At 32.2% G+C, this 16,059-nt stretch overlaps 1 protein-coding gene across 2 annotated transcripts in view; it reads right to left on the reverse strand.

Moving 5' to 3' along the window:
- Window positions 1–568: 568 nt before the first annotated feature.
- SPOCK3 (SPARC (osteonectin), cwcv and kazal like domains proteoglycan 3) overlaps window positions 569–16,059 on the reverse strand; it is a 483,784-nt gene continuing 468,293 nt past the window's right edge. For both annotated transcript variants that reach the window (XM_078069416.1, XM_078069415.1), the window contains exons 8-11: window positions 13,322–13,543; window positions 8,083–8,145; window positions 5,045–5,182; window positions 569–2,049 (exon numbers count right to left, since the gene is read on the reverse strand). In XM_078069416.1, coding sequence (XP_077925542.1) covers window positions 1,880–2,049; window positions 5,045–5,182; window positions 8,083–8,145; window positions 13,322–13,543 — 593 coding nt within the window. In that variant the 3' untranslated portion in view covers window positions 569–1,879. The remainder of the gene's footprint in view (window positions 2,050–5,044; window positions 5,183–8,082; window positions 8,146–13,321; window positions 13,544–16,059) is intronic.

Genomic DNA, 16,059 nt, shown 5'->3' on the forward strand with positions numbered 1-16,059 from the left:
GTTAAGTAGATAAGGTTATTCTATCACTCTTCAAAAAGGCTGTTACTATAGAAATTTAGCTCAATATTTTAATTATGATATCACAAAAATGGGGTTAAAAATAACACCCTCAACAAAAACTTTGCAATTCTATGTCAAATGAAAAAATTAAATGAACATACAAAAATCATTTTTTAACATATACAGGAAAACAATATCCAAGATGCCAAGAACTCTGATTTTGAAATTCAAAATTTTCAAAAAACTTTCCTAGCTAGTTTTTGATGTATTCATTTTAAAAATCAAGGAAAATATTAAGAACCCTTCATGCTTTTATCTATAACCCAGAAAATCATTAAGGAACAGTTTAATTTGGTTACAAGATTCTTTATTTTGTAAACTATACATAAACAGTAAAAAAAAGAAAATGCATTGTACTTTAAATATTACATAAAGTCAACATTAAAGTTTATTTTTTAGTGTGTATAAATCAAATGGAAATAATTCACCAATTTTACTTTTAATGAATTGTATATTGGGAGAAGAGTTGACCCACTGTTTAAATTATGATACCAATGTGTAACATTCAATAGGGTTTTCCATTTGTATTATGGGCACAAAACCATAGGTCTGATATACTTAAAAGTGATGGTTTGCCAAAATGTCTACACAATTAATTAACATGCTAACTTAAATACAGCACTTAAAGTAATTTTTGTTACAGTTAAATCTTAAATGCTACTCTACACAATAATCATAAACAAGTCCACATGGCAATTATGTAACAATAGAAAAAAGAAAGAAACATATTCCATTTCTTCATTCCAGCAGCAGTACCTTTACTGGTATTAATTTGTTAATTAGGTGTGCTTATATATTGCCTAATATCCTATATTGGTATGCATGCTAAAACCTTTCTATTTCTATTTTGCAAGGCACCATACAATACAGTCTCTAAGTTGCGACACTAGTAATAAAAATGGCATAATTCTAGGATTAAATGCAAATTTTTATCTAAAATAGGAAATAAAATAAGAATTAAGATTTTTAAATTTGTATTGAGGCAAATGACAAACCTCTTGTGAAAATGTGGATTCAAATGAATCTTTCCTTTTGTCTTCCTACTTTAAATTTTGCACCCTAAATTGCTGGTCAGAAAGATAAAGAAATCTAGAAAGGTAAAGAAATCATGCTGTTTAAGAATATAAAAAAATCTACATGAGAATGCTATCTGAATTAAAATAAAAATTAGAAAGGACAACTAAGGTTTTAACTTTCAGAATCCATGGTTTTCTGTACTTGCCATTTTGTAAAATATCCTAGCATATCCAGAGTAATGTCATAATTGAAAGCATCACTATTAATGTAAACACGATGGAGGACTCTACACTTGTCACTGTTTTTCTTACCCTGTGGTATCCCCTCACTCACTGTAGGTTTGGGAAGATGCTACTTGGAATAGCAGTTAAGGTCATGATTATTTTTATAAAATCCTTGGGACCCAGGCCACTAATAAGTTATTGTAAATTCAACTTAGAATCTCTCTCAGAAAAATAACATATACAACCTCAAGCCCTGGTTGTTGTTTTGTTTGTGGGAGATATATATAGTTTGTTCTTATGAAAACTTTTTGTTTATATCAGTAGTTCTTCCTAACTTTCTTTTGTCTGGCTAGACTCCATATGCATTTTCTTTTTCTCTAAGGCATATCAAAAATCAAAGTAAATGATTCTAATTTAAACATGAAGTTCTATGACATTAGCTCCAATATTTGAAATAATTATACAAAATATATGTGAGTTTTAGAATCATTTTGTTTTGGGGCAAGAAGGTCATTCCAATAGGTTACCACTTTGTAAATAATAGAAATGTAGAATATATTGATCTCAGCTCTCATCAATCAGATGTATCCATCATGATCATCACCATCATCATCATCATCCCCTTCATCCTCATCATCATCTTCAATTTCATCCTCATCATTCATAATATCATCTTCATCATCTTCGTCATCAGTCCATTCATGGAAATCTCCACTTGCAAAATCTCCAGAGATCTCAAAATCAATAGCTTAGGGAAAAAAGTAAGCATTAATGTTATTAATGTTATTCCTGAGTAGTGGGATAATTTCTGGGGGATATAAAATTATGATGAAAATTAAGCAAATTAGGGATGCTGGGTGTCTCAGTCAGTTATGTGTCTGCCTTCAGCTCAGGTCATTATCCCAGGGTCCTGGGACTGAGTCCCACACCAACGCCTACCGACTCCTACTTCTCCCTCTGCCTACTGTTCTCCCTGCTTATGCGCTCTCTCTCTCTCTGACAAATAAATAAATAAAATCTTTAAATAAATTAAGCAAATTAATAAAATTTTACTTTTCTCTCTAACTTACTTAACAAAGATAAGGAAAAATCCATTCTTTATCATTTGTGGAAATTTGTGTGCTAAAAAGCAGAATCAATGAGATCTGATATGCAATATTTTCAGTTCAGTAATATTGATCTCAGCTCAGTTTTTATAGAAGTCCATGTGAAATGTTGAAATTTACAAAAAAATTTAAATTTCTTCTATTAGAGTAGTAGGCAAATAATTGTTCCCTGAAGATCATCACTTCCTGATTGCTGAAACTGTGAATGTGATGTTAAATGGTAAAAGGACTTTGCAGATGTGATTAAATTAAGGACCGTGAGATGGAGAGATTATCCTGGATTATTTGGGTGGGCTCAGATGATCACATGCATCCTTAAAATCAAAGAACCTTTCCCAGATAGAGTCAGGGAGATGTGACTACAAAGAGTCAAAGAGATGCAACATTGTTAGCTTTGAAGTTGGAGGAAAGGGTCCATGAGCCAAGAAATGTGAGCAACCTACAGAAGCTGGAAAAGGCAAGGAAACAGATTCTCCTCTAGAGCCTCTAGAAAGTATGCAGATGATGTTTAGTTCAAGAAGACCCATGTTGGACTTCTGACATATAAAACTGTAAGGTAATACATCTGTGTGGTTTAAGCCAATAAATTTATGGAAACTTATTACAACAGCAATAGAAAACTAACATAGCTAAGTCAGTACTTTAAAAAATATTTAGAAATACATTCATTACTATTTATGGAGGCCATAATGCACATATATCTCATTATATTTATTTTTCAACTCCTCAAATGTTAGTGTGTATTTATCTTCTACCCTTTCTAATATTTTATTTTATTTTATTTTATTTTTTTTAAAGATTTTATTTATTTATTTGAGAGAGAGAGAATGAGAGACAGAGAGCATGAGAGGGAGGAGGGTCAGAGGGAGAAGCAGGCTCCCGCTGAGCAGGGAGCCCGATGCGGGACTCGATCCTGGGACTCCAGGACCATGACCTGAGCCGAAGGCAGTCGCTTAACCAACTGAGCCACCCAGGCGCCCCTACCCTTTCTAATATTTTAGTCTTATAAGTTTTTGGTAGCTAATTAAAACAAATCCTATAAATGTAATCCAATGTTTATAAATTGATATCATAATACAACACACTGAAATCCATATCTTATGTGAGGACAATGTTATTTCTATCCTCCTACATCATGTTTCTTCTTAATAATTTCAACATGCTAAGAAAACTCAAGTTATGTTCTCAAAACAATTTCCCTCTTCACTCATTGAATTCATCTCCCATATAACTTTTATTTACAACATTAAAAAAGTTAAAATTCTTTATCCATCACAGGCATCACTGATAATTGTTGTAATTAATAATGCAGGCATTTTAAATTATATATTAGAAAGATATGTTCTTTATGTGTTAAAGTTATGTTAAGCATGTACTGAATACTACTTCATCCTACTTAAATCTAATAACACTGGCTAGAAAACCAAAACCAATCTACTAAAAATGTTATGGAATAACTAAATGCAGAAGAGGCATTTAAGCACTAGATGAGATTACCTTTATATAGTTTACCATTTATATTTTTAAGCAATCACAGTCTGTCAGTTTAAAAATTGCCTTAAAGAGGGCACCTGGGTGGCTCACTCAGTTAAGTGTCTGCTTTCGGCTCAGGTCATGATCCCAGGGTCCTTGGATCAAGCCTGGCGTTAGGCTCCTTGCTCAGTGGGGAGTCTGCCTCTCCCTCTGCTCCTCCCCACCCTGCTTCTACTCTCTCTCTCAAATAAATAAATAAAATATTTTTTAAAAAATTGTATAAAGGAGACAACTAAACATTATCTAAAATATAAGACTGACCAAGTACTTTATTCTCATTTTTGGTTATGTATATTAATTGAGACATAATCCATTAATTCCTAGTACATACGTGTGTACATGAGCATGTGAGTGTGCATGTTGTGTTTTTGTGTGTGTACAGCTAAATGGCTTTTGTAATGAAAACCACCATTGTACAAACAAAAATACTCATTTAAAATTTGCATTCTGAAAAAATATTTTTATGAAATAAAAAAGATACCACATTTACAACTTTAAAATACATGTATGTGATGCTCAATTTAACTGTAATATTATTTTTAGGTCTATACATAAACATCATATTCATAAAAATAATTAGAATATTAATTATAATTATCCTTCAAACATTTAAACTATGTTTTTTTCCACCCAAATATAAAGAAATATGTTCAGATAGCTTCAACTGATGGTCCTTTACTTTTAAAATGTTAGCCTTTCTTTTGTGAATTTGCCTGCATACGTCCTAAATCAATTTCTCCAAAGGTATACAGACAAAAGGGTGCTATATGGGGACAAAGCACACGCTAGGGTTAGCTGACCTGGAATAGAGTGGATGACAAGGGTCTGCCTTACTTGAGAAGAAAACAGGAGGTACTTAACATCCTTTCTGTGTTTGGAGTAGTGAAAAGAACCCATCTTAAAATACCCAAGTTGTGCCATTCCATATATTATTTATGCAAGTTTTTCATATGCTAGAAATGACAATTTTTGCCATCCCTCCCCCCAATATATTTAATATTCTTTGCATAGAGTATGTCTTCATTGAGAGCTTGAACAAATGAATGAGATTCTTAAGAACTTATCCTGTCCTTGAAAAATGATTAAATAAACAACCCTTCTTACCACAATCTGCAACACCATTTGTTCTGGATCCCATTACTTCATTTCCATATCTGTCAACACACCAGCACTGTCCAACACTGCCATGGCATTGTGTTGGTTTGTAGTAACCATCTTCATCACACAGGGGGATGTACTGTCCTGTGAAGCACACACACACACTCACACACATTATAAATAAGTTGTGCTCCTTTTTGATGGTCACCAATTATGCATTAATTCACTCAAGACATACATGCATGGAGTCCCCACCCAGGTTGAGAACTAGTGATTCATGTTGAACAAGATAGGTAAGGTCACTGCTGTCATGGAGCAGGCCATTATGTTTCTTTTGTTAAGCAAATTTACTATTCCTCTTTCTCATTCTGCAAAAGGTATTGTTCTCAGAGGCATAATACAGGATTAGAACCTAGTTAATGCCATGTGTATTAAATCATCCAGACCACTCAGCATGGCACACCACACCTTTTACCGTCATCGCTGCCAACTTTTTACTTTCATTTCCCCAAATTTTTGTTCATATATTCCAAGCTCTTTCCATCCACATCAGGCTGTTTTCCCCAAATTCAATACTGCTTCATCTTTTCATTTATCTTTTTCTCATCTGTAATCCCTCCTCCTTCCCTCCCTCTTACATTTTAAGACTTGACTTATATATGACCCATAATGTGAAGACTTCTCTTAACCTGGAGGATTTCTGTTATACTTCTTATGTCATGTGTGTGTGTGTGTGTGTGTGTGTGTGTGTGTATAGTTTATCATTGCTTGTTTCCACCATTACACTGTGATATCCTCTATATTGGGAATTCTAGGTTCTCTTGGTTTTGATTGTTATATTAACAACTCTTAAAGTCAGTCTAGTGGGAATGATAGACATTTATTTTCACATTTACAATATCTAACATAGTATCTGGAACATCGCTAATGATAAACATTTAATTGATAATTTAGAAGTGAATTCACTTTCTTCAATGTTTACGTCAACACAACAATGTAAGGTTTAGGAAAGTAGAAAATTTTCTTGTCTTTCCTGACCATTATTTTTTTTCCTCAGTGACCAATATATATATCACACTATATTTATCTAGTGAAAGAAAAAAAAAAAAAACTGCAGGATAAATCAATAAAACATGAAATTCTTTCAATTCATTTAGTCTCATAACCATATGGGATCATAATTTTATCTCTTTAAAAAGTTCCAAAATTCTGATATATAAATAATCAATTTAATTTTAAAATTATAAATCTTTTGAAAGATTTGGTCTTTGAATGAAGTAGAGTATTACCAATATGGAAAATCTTCCATGGATTTAAGACCACCAAAATTAGAACAATTTTCAACATTCTTTCTCTACCTCTTAAAAAGCTACCATAATTTGAATATATTTGACATAAAAGCGTTATGATGTATAGTTAGTGTGACCATTTAATTTATACTTTATGCCAGTATCCTTTGAAAATGAAAGAGAGCTATTAAGAATCATACCAGAACTACAGACATCAACCAAGACTGACCCCACAAATGGGGACAGGTGGCACCCTACTCCTGTATAACAACTGGTCAATTTTCAGGTAAGTGCCATTATTCTGCTCAAATTAAAAGAAACATTTCTGGCATTCAGTGGTTTCTAATTATAACTTCCATGTTTATTATATAAAAAAAATAGAAGTGACTCCTCCCAAATGGGCACTAAATATGTTTTCATTTTTTGTAACTTCAAATAATCAAATCTTGAATTTTAATCCTTGATCAAATCTAAAATATTTTTCAACTGAATTTCAATGGCTTCTCCCATTGTACATGGATAAATTTTGCTTTGTGGAAACAAAGAAACCTATGCATGAATGCATTATTTCACTTTTGGGCTGTGGTATGGCATGCATTTTGTAACAGAGCTAAAAGAAACATGACACATTGTAGTTTTATCATTAGTAATTCCTCACATCTAAAAATCTTTATTACAACAACAATTAGGCTTTTCATTTTGAACTATGGATTTTCAAGTAATATAAAAAAACTCATCTAAACACACAATATTGTAATTACAAAGATAGCATGTCATAATAATAAGATTCAAAAACATTATAAAATTATGTGCCATTAAATACTCAAGGGCATTAATATATATGGGGAAAAAAAACCATCACATATGTGGTATTCTGCATTGGATCATAAAATAGAAAAAAGGACATCAGTGGGAAAACTGGTGAAATCCAAATAAAGTGTAAGTCTTAATTAATAGAATCATAGTAACGTTAATTTCTTAGAATTGACAAATAGACAATGGTTATTTGATACATAATAAGATGGTAACTTTGGGGGAAGCTGAATAAAGGATGTATGCAAACTATGCATGCAAACTAATCTTTGTAAAATTTCTTTAAAATTATTTGAACAAGAGTTTACTTAAAAATTGTATTTCTAGAAGAATAAACAAAATAATCATGCATAATAGTTTAATAATCTCTTGATTATTTTAATATTTCAAGGCTTTGGGTGAAATTTGTTATCTATCGATCAACTATCTAATACATATATTTACTTGCTAAAAGTAAGTTAGAAAAAAAAAAGTAAGTTAGTAAAAAGTGCTGATGAAAAACATTAAAAAGTCTGTCCAAATTTACCTGAGGTACTCAGGGCTTGCTTTTACCCATCTTTCACCCATTTCTCTCTCTTTGTCTCTCTCTCTCTGTCTGTCTCTCTCTCTCTCTACATATATATATGCATGTCATTATTCTTGAATTGTTTACAATAAATTTAGAATTAAAGTTTCTGCTGATGCTTTAACTTTAGCATTGTTTAAATCTCTTTTTCACTTAACTTTCAAATGAACATTATATTAGGGTAATAAAACACATAATATCTTTCAATAGGTAAGATAATAAAAGTAAGTTTAATGGCTTTCAAAAACTTCATAAATTTTGTTACTGAAATTTAGTGTAGTCTATCTTTGTTGGATTAATATTGATTTTATGTTGCTGTTTCCCTGGGGTTATTTATGTAAGCAATAAAGGCTTCAGAAGAATGATCTATTACTCACCTAGGAGCTTCTTTACCCCTTGCCGCTTCTGAATATTGCTGAGCTCCGTCTGGCAAGGTGGGTCTGCAATGACATTAAAAATGTTACTTCAAGGATTATAGTTAAACAAAAAAGTATAATTTCTATGTTATCAAACTTAAGTTGGTCTTTACATGGCTTAAAAAGACACATATTATATATTAATTTCTTTTATAGAGCATACATATTGATACATATATGTGTATCTATCTGCATACGCTGAGAAAGAAAGAAAGAGGCAGAGACAGAGGGACAGAGATGGAGAGAGAGAATGGCTTTCCTAATTACTGATATTAGATTATCTTGATTTTCTGCAGAGAGACCGAATTGGATTGAAAAAAAAAAAAAAAGAAAGAAAGAATGCTAAGAAATATATGATGAAAAATGGTTCTTACCATTTACTTTTAAAGAGTCAATCAAATCAGCAATGTAAATCTAACTGATGGATTAGTGCCCAAACAATTAACTGATTATGTTTTTCCCTCATTTAAAAGTCTCTATGATACAGAGAAATAGCTTTACATTAAAAAAGTAATCTAAAAAATAAATTTTGATACTGAATAATGCTGACAGGCTTTGGTTTTTTAGTTTCATTCAGATACTTTAAGTATGTATACAATGTTGAAACAAGACATAATATACCATAATTTCTAATATGCCATCTTTTAAAAAATAAACAAATTTAGAAATAAGTATGACGTTATTTTCAAAATCAACCACCTAAAGGAAAATATTTTCAGAGAAATATAAAATTCTAAATAGAAACTATAGCTTGACTTGTATTATTATATATATAATTATATATATTCTTGTATAATAAATATATTTTCTAATTAATAATATTCAAACAGTTCAACGTATTTTAGCTCATTTTCTAAAAACTTGCTATATAAAAATGCATCATAAATTATTGAAACAGCAAACCAATAAATTAGTTCCTATTTTCCCATACTACAACTTTTTAGGGAAAAGGCAGGGTATAGCTAACAAATAATTTAAAAATTATTACACCAATTTCACAATATTGTTATTAAATTTGCATGCAAGTAACAAAGTGTACTGAGGAAATGAGACAAAGTGCTTAATATATATTTTATAGTTAAAATTTATAAGATCAAGTCTTTTTCCTTGGGAAACCTAAAATGTGAAGAAAACATAATTTTTTTTTTTGAGAGAGAGAGACAAACTAAGAAACAGACTCTTAACTACAGAGAACAAACTGAGCATTACCAGAGGGGAGGTGGGTGGAAGGATGGGAAAAATAGGGGGTGGGGACTAAAGAGTACACTTGTCATGATGAGCCCTCAGTAATGTATAGAATTGATGAATCACTATATTGTACACCTAAAACTAATATAATACTATATGTTAACTATACTGCAATTAAAATAGAAAAACTTATTTAAAAAAAACATAGTGATATTTGGGAGGAGAAAAGCAAGTTGCAAAATGACACCCTATGCATATTTTATAATAAACACAATAGTGTGAATTGTTCATCAAAACATATGTGTTCATGTAAATGTACAAATAGTGGATTGGAGACTAGATTTGATGGTGCCTACCAGAGCAGAGTGAGAGAGGAGATTGGATTGGGCATGGAATGCAAAAGAGATTTCAACTTTATAATGCTTTTTTTTTTTTAATTTTTTTTTTTTTAAGATTTTATTTATTTGCGAGAGAGAGAATGAGAGACAGAGAGCATGAGAGGGAGGAGGGTCAGAGGGAGAAGCAGACTCCCTGCTGAGCAGGGAGCCCGATGTGGGACTCGATCCCGGGACTCCAGGATCATGACCTGAGCCGAAGGCAGTCGCTTAACCAACTGAGCCACCCGGGTGCCCTATAATGCTTTTAATTAAAAAATCTTGGGGCGCCTGGGTGGCTCAGTCGTTAAGCGTCTGCCTTCGGCTCAGGTCATGATCCCAGGGGCCTGGGATCGAGCCCCGCATCGGGCTCCCTGCTCTGCGGGAAGCCTGCTTCTCCCTCTCCTACTCCCCCTGCTTGTGTTCCCTCTCTCGCTGTGTCTCTCTCTGTCAAAAAATAAATAAAATCTTTAAAAAAAAAAAAAAAAAAAAATCTTGACACTAATATTATAAAATGTTGACAATTTTTATTTCTGGGTGATGGGTATATGGATATTTGTTAAATTATTCTTTTAGCATTTTGGATTTTTTTTCTTATTTCTAGAAATTAAAAAGAACCTGATCTTTCAAAAAAAAGAAAAAGTAATTTTTTTGAAAAGTCTAAATAATTAGCTTATTGTTCTACTTCATTTTGAAATTGATCCAATTTATCTTTTTGTTTTTCCTAATAATAATGGGTCTCTTATACTACATATTAAAGTAATAGGAATCAAGTTACATAGTATGAGATTACAGACTAGACATTTAAAAATTTATTGCCCTCTAAATATAATATTTAGAACCCAGAGGAATAATTTGAGCTGAAGTTTCAATATTATATTGAAAGCAGTTTTTCTAAGTGCTATGGGCTAGTTATTGCAAAGTAAAAATAATATTTCTATATGTTTGCTATGACATTGCCTGAAAATCCAAGTATGTTTGAATCTGACTCTTGATTAATAACCTCACAGAATAAACATGCGTACCTACAAGCTATGTATGTAGGAACATTTTAAAATTTCAAGAGAAGGGTGCCTGGGAGGCTCAGTTGGTTAAGCATCTGACTCTTGATTTCAGCTCAGGTCATGATCTCAGGGTTATGAGAGAGAGCCCTGAGTCCCAGTCAGGCTCCTCACTAGGTAAGGAGATTGCTTAAGATTCTCCCCCTCCTCCTTCCTCTGTCCCTCCCTCTGCCACTCACCCCACTCGTACTTTCTCTCTCTCTCTTAAAAAAAAAAAATTTTTTTCAAGAGAAATCATGACAGATTCAGCTGTTCATCTACACATAATATTTGATTTTGAAATATTTTTCCTATTATTTATAAGGCAGCTCTGTCTGGCCTTTAACTTAGGTATACTTGGAGTGCTTAATTAAGATTCAACTATCATTTAAAATCACTTGCAAAGATATTTATGTATCTATAACTATTACTTATATATTATATATTTATATATATTATACATATTACTCTAACATATAGGCAAATATATTTTATTCCAATTACAGCTAAAGAATTTGTTGTTTTATTGAATAAATAATGAGGAAAAACACATTCTTTTATAAGGTGAAACATTTGAAAACATATTTTTAAATAAATGGTTATTCTTTTTCATGAAATTACTTAATGAGCCAATTCTTATTTTTATTCTTGTCAGTTACCTTGATAGAGCTTTTGTAACATTTTCTAGTATACTAAAGTAGTAAACATAATTAACCAAATTCTCCTAAGCTTTGAGGAAGATGTATAAATCCTTTTACTTGCTTATTTCTGCCATGTATTAAATGATTTCAGAGATCTTCACGTGGCTATAAAGATTTTAACACTTTGGGTGAATACTACTTAATAAATGAAAAGTATATAAAGCAAAATTTTTCTTTGAGGACTTTTAATCAGTTGTACAAATATTGCCGCAAAATCCAGAAATGTTTCAAGATGAAAGTATTTATTTCTGTGGAAGAAACCTCCAGAATTTTTCATAATATTTTTAAATTTTCGTGGATAAACACTAAATATGCCATCATAACACTAAAAAAAAATTAACTGAAATAACATAATAAAAAGACCACATATCTTTTTATAGTGGTTTACCAGGATTTGCTTTTCTATTTTTTAAATGATTTAAATGTACACTAGTTATTAAAACTAACATGTTGGGGTGCCTGGGTGGCTCAGTTGTTAGGTGTCTGCCTTTGACTGAGGTCATGATCCCAGGGTCCTGGGATCGAGCCCCGCATCAGGCTCCCTGCTCAGCGGGAAGCCTGCTTCTCCCTCTCCCACTCCCCCTGCTTGTGTTCCCTCTCTTGCTGTGTCTCTGTCGAATAAATAAATAAAATCTTTAAAAAATAAATAAATAAAATAAAATAACAAATAAATAAAACTAACATGTAGGTTTTTAGAAGAGGCAATTACCTAGTAAGCAAATACGCGTTAGTAAAATCAACAGTGTGTGTGTGTGTGTGTGTGTGTGTGTGTAGGATTCAAAGTATTTTAATAAAGAAAATCTAAGTTTTAAACCTTGTTTAAAGTAATTTGTAAGTAGTTAAACTACAGATCCTGCCGTTGACTCACTGCTAATCAATTTATGGATAATCATTTCATCCCTAGTTACTAAACTATTACTATGTGGAGAAGTAATTAAGATTTAAAGTCTTAAAGACTTTAATCTAAAGATTAAAACTAACACATAAGGTGTTAGTTTTACATATGAAAAGCTGAGAATAACTAATACAGTTTAATGTAGCTTGTACATTCTCTTAGCCATAAAGAATTTTAAAATGAGGTAACAATAGCAGGTGTATCACATTAGACTAATTCCCAGTTTGTTTTTTAAGATTAGCATCAAAATTATGCATACTATTGTTTCCTTAGTTTCTGCAAACTTTATCATAATGTGAGTTTTTTGGATCTTTTTCCTTTAGCTATTTAATTCTAATCACCATGATTGATTATGTAAGCGTGGTTTCAATGTTACATTGCATTTCCAGTAAAGAATGATGCCAAAAGAACTAGCATCTCCCAACATTTCCAGTTATCTTGCCTCTTCCAGAGAATCAAGATACTTTCTATGCTAGTGAATTTTTACAAAGCTAAGTTATTTTTAAAAGTTTGAAAGGCTAAGTCATTTTAAAATCAAATGAGTAAAAGTAACTTTATGGTGAATGCAGTGGTTCATTCAGCTCATTTAATAAGATCACAAAATAGAACATTAAAACTCCACAGTACAGTTGTTAAAAAAAAACCATTTATTTTACACCATGGGCAAAGCAGATAGCAAATTAATTTTAATGATTACTTTTAATATCTATGTTCTCGTATCTCTATGTGCTTCTTGGTGGTTCATAATGGAAACTATAATGAAGTGCATTAATATGAAATATTAATTACTATTTTTCATCTTGTTTAGCCTGTTTTGTATCCCTAGCAGAGTTATATTGTTTAACATGCTGCTTATTTGCTCTTTTATTAAACACTCTAATGAGAAAAATATCTACTAAAAAGAATGGGGTAAAATGTACTATTTTTTTTAAATCATGAAGAGATGGATAAAATTTGACATGCAGGTCAACTATCTGCATCAGTAGGTGTCTCATCTTTTACCTTGCTGTCTCTGGAAGCAGTAGCACCATTCATTGTTAGATATCAAACTGTCCTTGTATGTGTCACAAGAATTGAAGAACGCCTTGGTACACTGTTCATTCTTATCAAGGTAAATGCTTCCGAGCTCTGACTGGTCCAGTAACAGGTCATAGTTTGTGTCAAGTCTATTAAACATCCAGCCAAGTGAATCCTTGCAAATTGGCAAAATACTGGTATCAAATCCTAAAGGCAAAGATATAAAATAATTAGCTAAATCTAAAAGTCAAAATTAGCAGCAAGCAATATAAAGGAACATAATAGTTGATTCCTGCCAGAGCACCTACTCAACAGTCTGGAATAAGGCTTTAAACTCATCTTGGGTAATTCATTTCAAAGTAAAGTGGGGATGGTAATACCTACCTTTCAGGATAGTTACGAGGATTAATTAGCCAGAATATAAAGCATCTAGTACTAATTATGCATTCACTCAATGGCACTTATTATTGTAATTATATTAGATACATTTCCATTCTTTTTAGTGTTCAAACTTTTTCTTAATAAATAGGTTGTCATGATGAATGCCTTTTTATATGTATATAGGTATTACTGAATAATAATGTCTATTAATAAAGAAATACAATTCATCTTCATCCAAAGAAATTTTACAAAAAGTAAAATTTTAACAAAAGTAAAATGAACACATAATAAATAACATCATTAATGCTCTATATCTTTGTGGAACCATGGTGATTATGGTATTTCACAAGGAATACGTATCCTGAGAAAGAATAACCATCATGTAATTTACACAGATACTCTGTCTTCTGTTTCCCTCAAGGCAATTTTCACAATTACAAATAAGCTGTAATGGGAGACAGCAGAGAGCACTGGATGGGCACAGATATAGAGGGATGACAGAACGGGTTTGCACCCAAGGTACAAACAATCCAAGTGTGTGTTTCTTTGGATAAGCCACAGGCTCCACTGAAGCTCTGTGTCCTAAATAGCATTACATGAGATGTCAGTGTTTTGAAGCATAATTTAAAAATTTACTTTCAACTATTCTTTGCCAGGCTTAAACCAGCTTTAATAGGTATTTCAGTAGACCAGTTGCTGTTTTATTTGCTATTTTCCATTCATTACAAGTGACAGTAAGATAATAACTCAGTTAACTGGTGTGAAAAATAGGATGTGTTTGGAGTTGTGGAGACTTTCTGAAAACTGAATATCCAAAGAATTTAATCTTCAACACCAGGGGTTGAAGAGTAGTTTAACCATTTATGAATGAAATTCTCACATGCGGTTAATTTTATATTCTAGTACACAATCTATTTTGATAAATACTTTTTACACTCCAAGGTGTATAAATAATTGAAAATAAAGATATATATATGTAGGATTTAATTTTTAAACCCTATTTAGCATTTTTAAGATATTTAGTATTAAAATTAAATAAGTACCGACTAGGAGATTTTTGGACTTAAGAAATTCTAACTTTAACCACCTTTTTGGAATTTATTTTATTAATGTGTCAAAACATATTTTGCTTTCTATCTATGCATCACCATGCTGGGCAATGGGTATATAAAGGTAAAAGAGGTGTTTGTGGCACTTTCATAAAAGCATAGAGAAAGAAATTTAGTGATTTTTTTCATTGTTTGCATTTTTCTTTTTAAAATTGTAGAATCAAAACAGAATTCTCCCACTCAAACAAATAAACATAGAGCATACATGAATTTCTCATTTCCTATTTACTTTTCAGGTCTTAACCTTGGTTCTGGTGATACAGGATTGAAAATATAGATAAGGCCCTTATTCTCATGGAGCTTACTTTTAAAGCAGCATGGCTTGAAAAATTAGTTGAACCTGTTCCTTACTACCAGAAATTGTCAAATGCTCAGGGATTACACAAAGAAAGGCACCTATCAAAAACAAATATACTAAACACTGCAAAACTATTCAAGGGAATGGAATTCTTGGTGTGGGATTCCTGGTATGCCTTTGAACCACATCCTCCCTCCCATCTCATTTTCTGGCACAATGGAGAAACCCATGGTGTTATACTGCCTTTATGAATAAAATATCTGGGAAGCAGAGAGAAGAGCTGTCACCCTTTGGTGAACATTCATAGTTACTTAAGAGACGCTATCTTCAGCCTTCACCTGCTTATTGAGAATGGAGAACTCAACTGGCTTGTTTCCCAATGTTTAATGTGAAGGTCTCATTGAGAACCCTTGTAAAGTCTACAAGTGTCTGCAAGAAGGAGAGATGACATCTGATTTCCAGGTGAGTATCTGCTTATCTACATTTTGACTAGTCCTGGTCAAAGTGGAAAAGGGCACTTTGTTACACAAAGTGGGTATAACAGCTGTGCAGATAAAAGGCAAAGACTACTCTGGGATTCAACCAAACCCTGAAGACTCACTCTCAGTGTTAGGGATGCAGAGGTAGATGAAATATAAGAAAATGTCCAGAGAAAGTGAGCAGAAGGCCAGCAACTAGAGATTCACCATCTCATGTCTCCTGCTTAGAGACAGATGATGAAGAATCAGTGGAGAGATAATAGAGCATTAGATTCCAGCAAACATACTCTGGACTCTTTCAGTACAATAAGGAATGACTGAAATGTTAAAAGCAAGGGGTGATGCCATCTGATTTTTGTTTTAAAAGGAAACACTGTCTGCCATGTGAATTATATGGGAGCAAGTGTGGAAATTGGGAGACCAGAAGGGAGTAACTGGAATAGCCCATATGAGAGA

The sequence above is a fragment of the Halichoerus grypus genome, chromosome 3 (assembly GCF_964656455.1).
Source record: "Halichoerus grypus chromosome 3, mHalGry1.hap1.1, whole genome shotgun sequence".
In the NCBI taxonomy this organism is placed as follows: Eukaryota; Metazoa; Chordata; class Mammalia; order Carnivora; family Phocidae; genus Halichoerus; species Halichoerus grypus.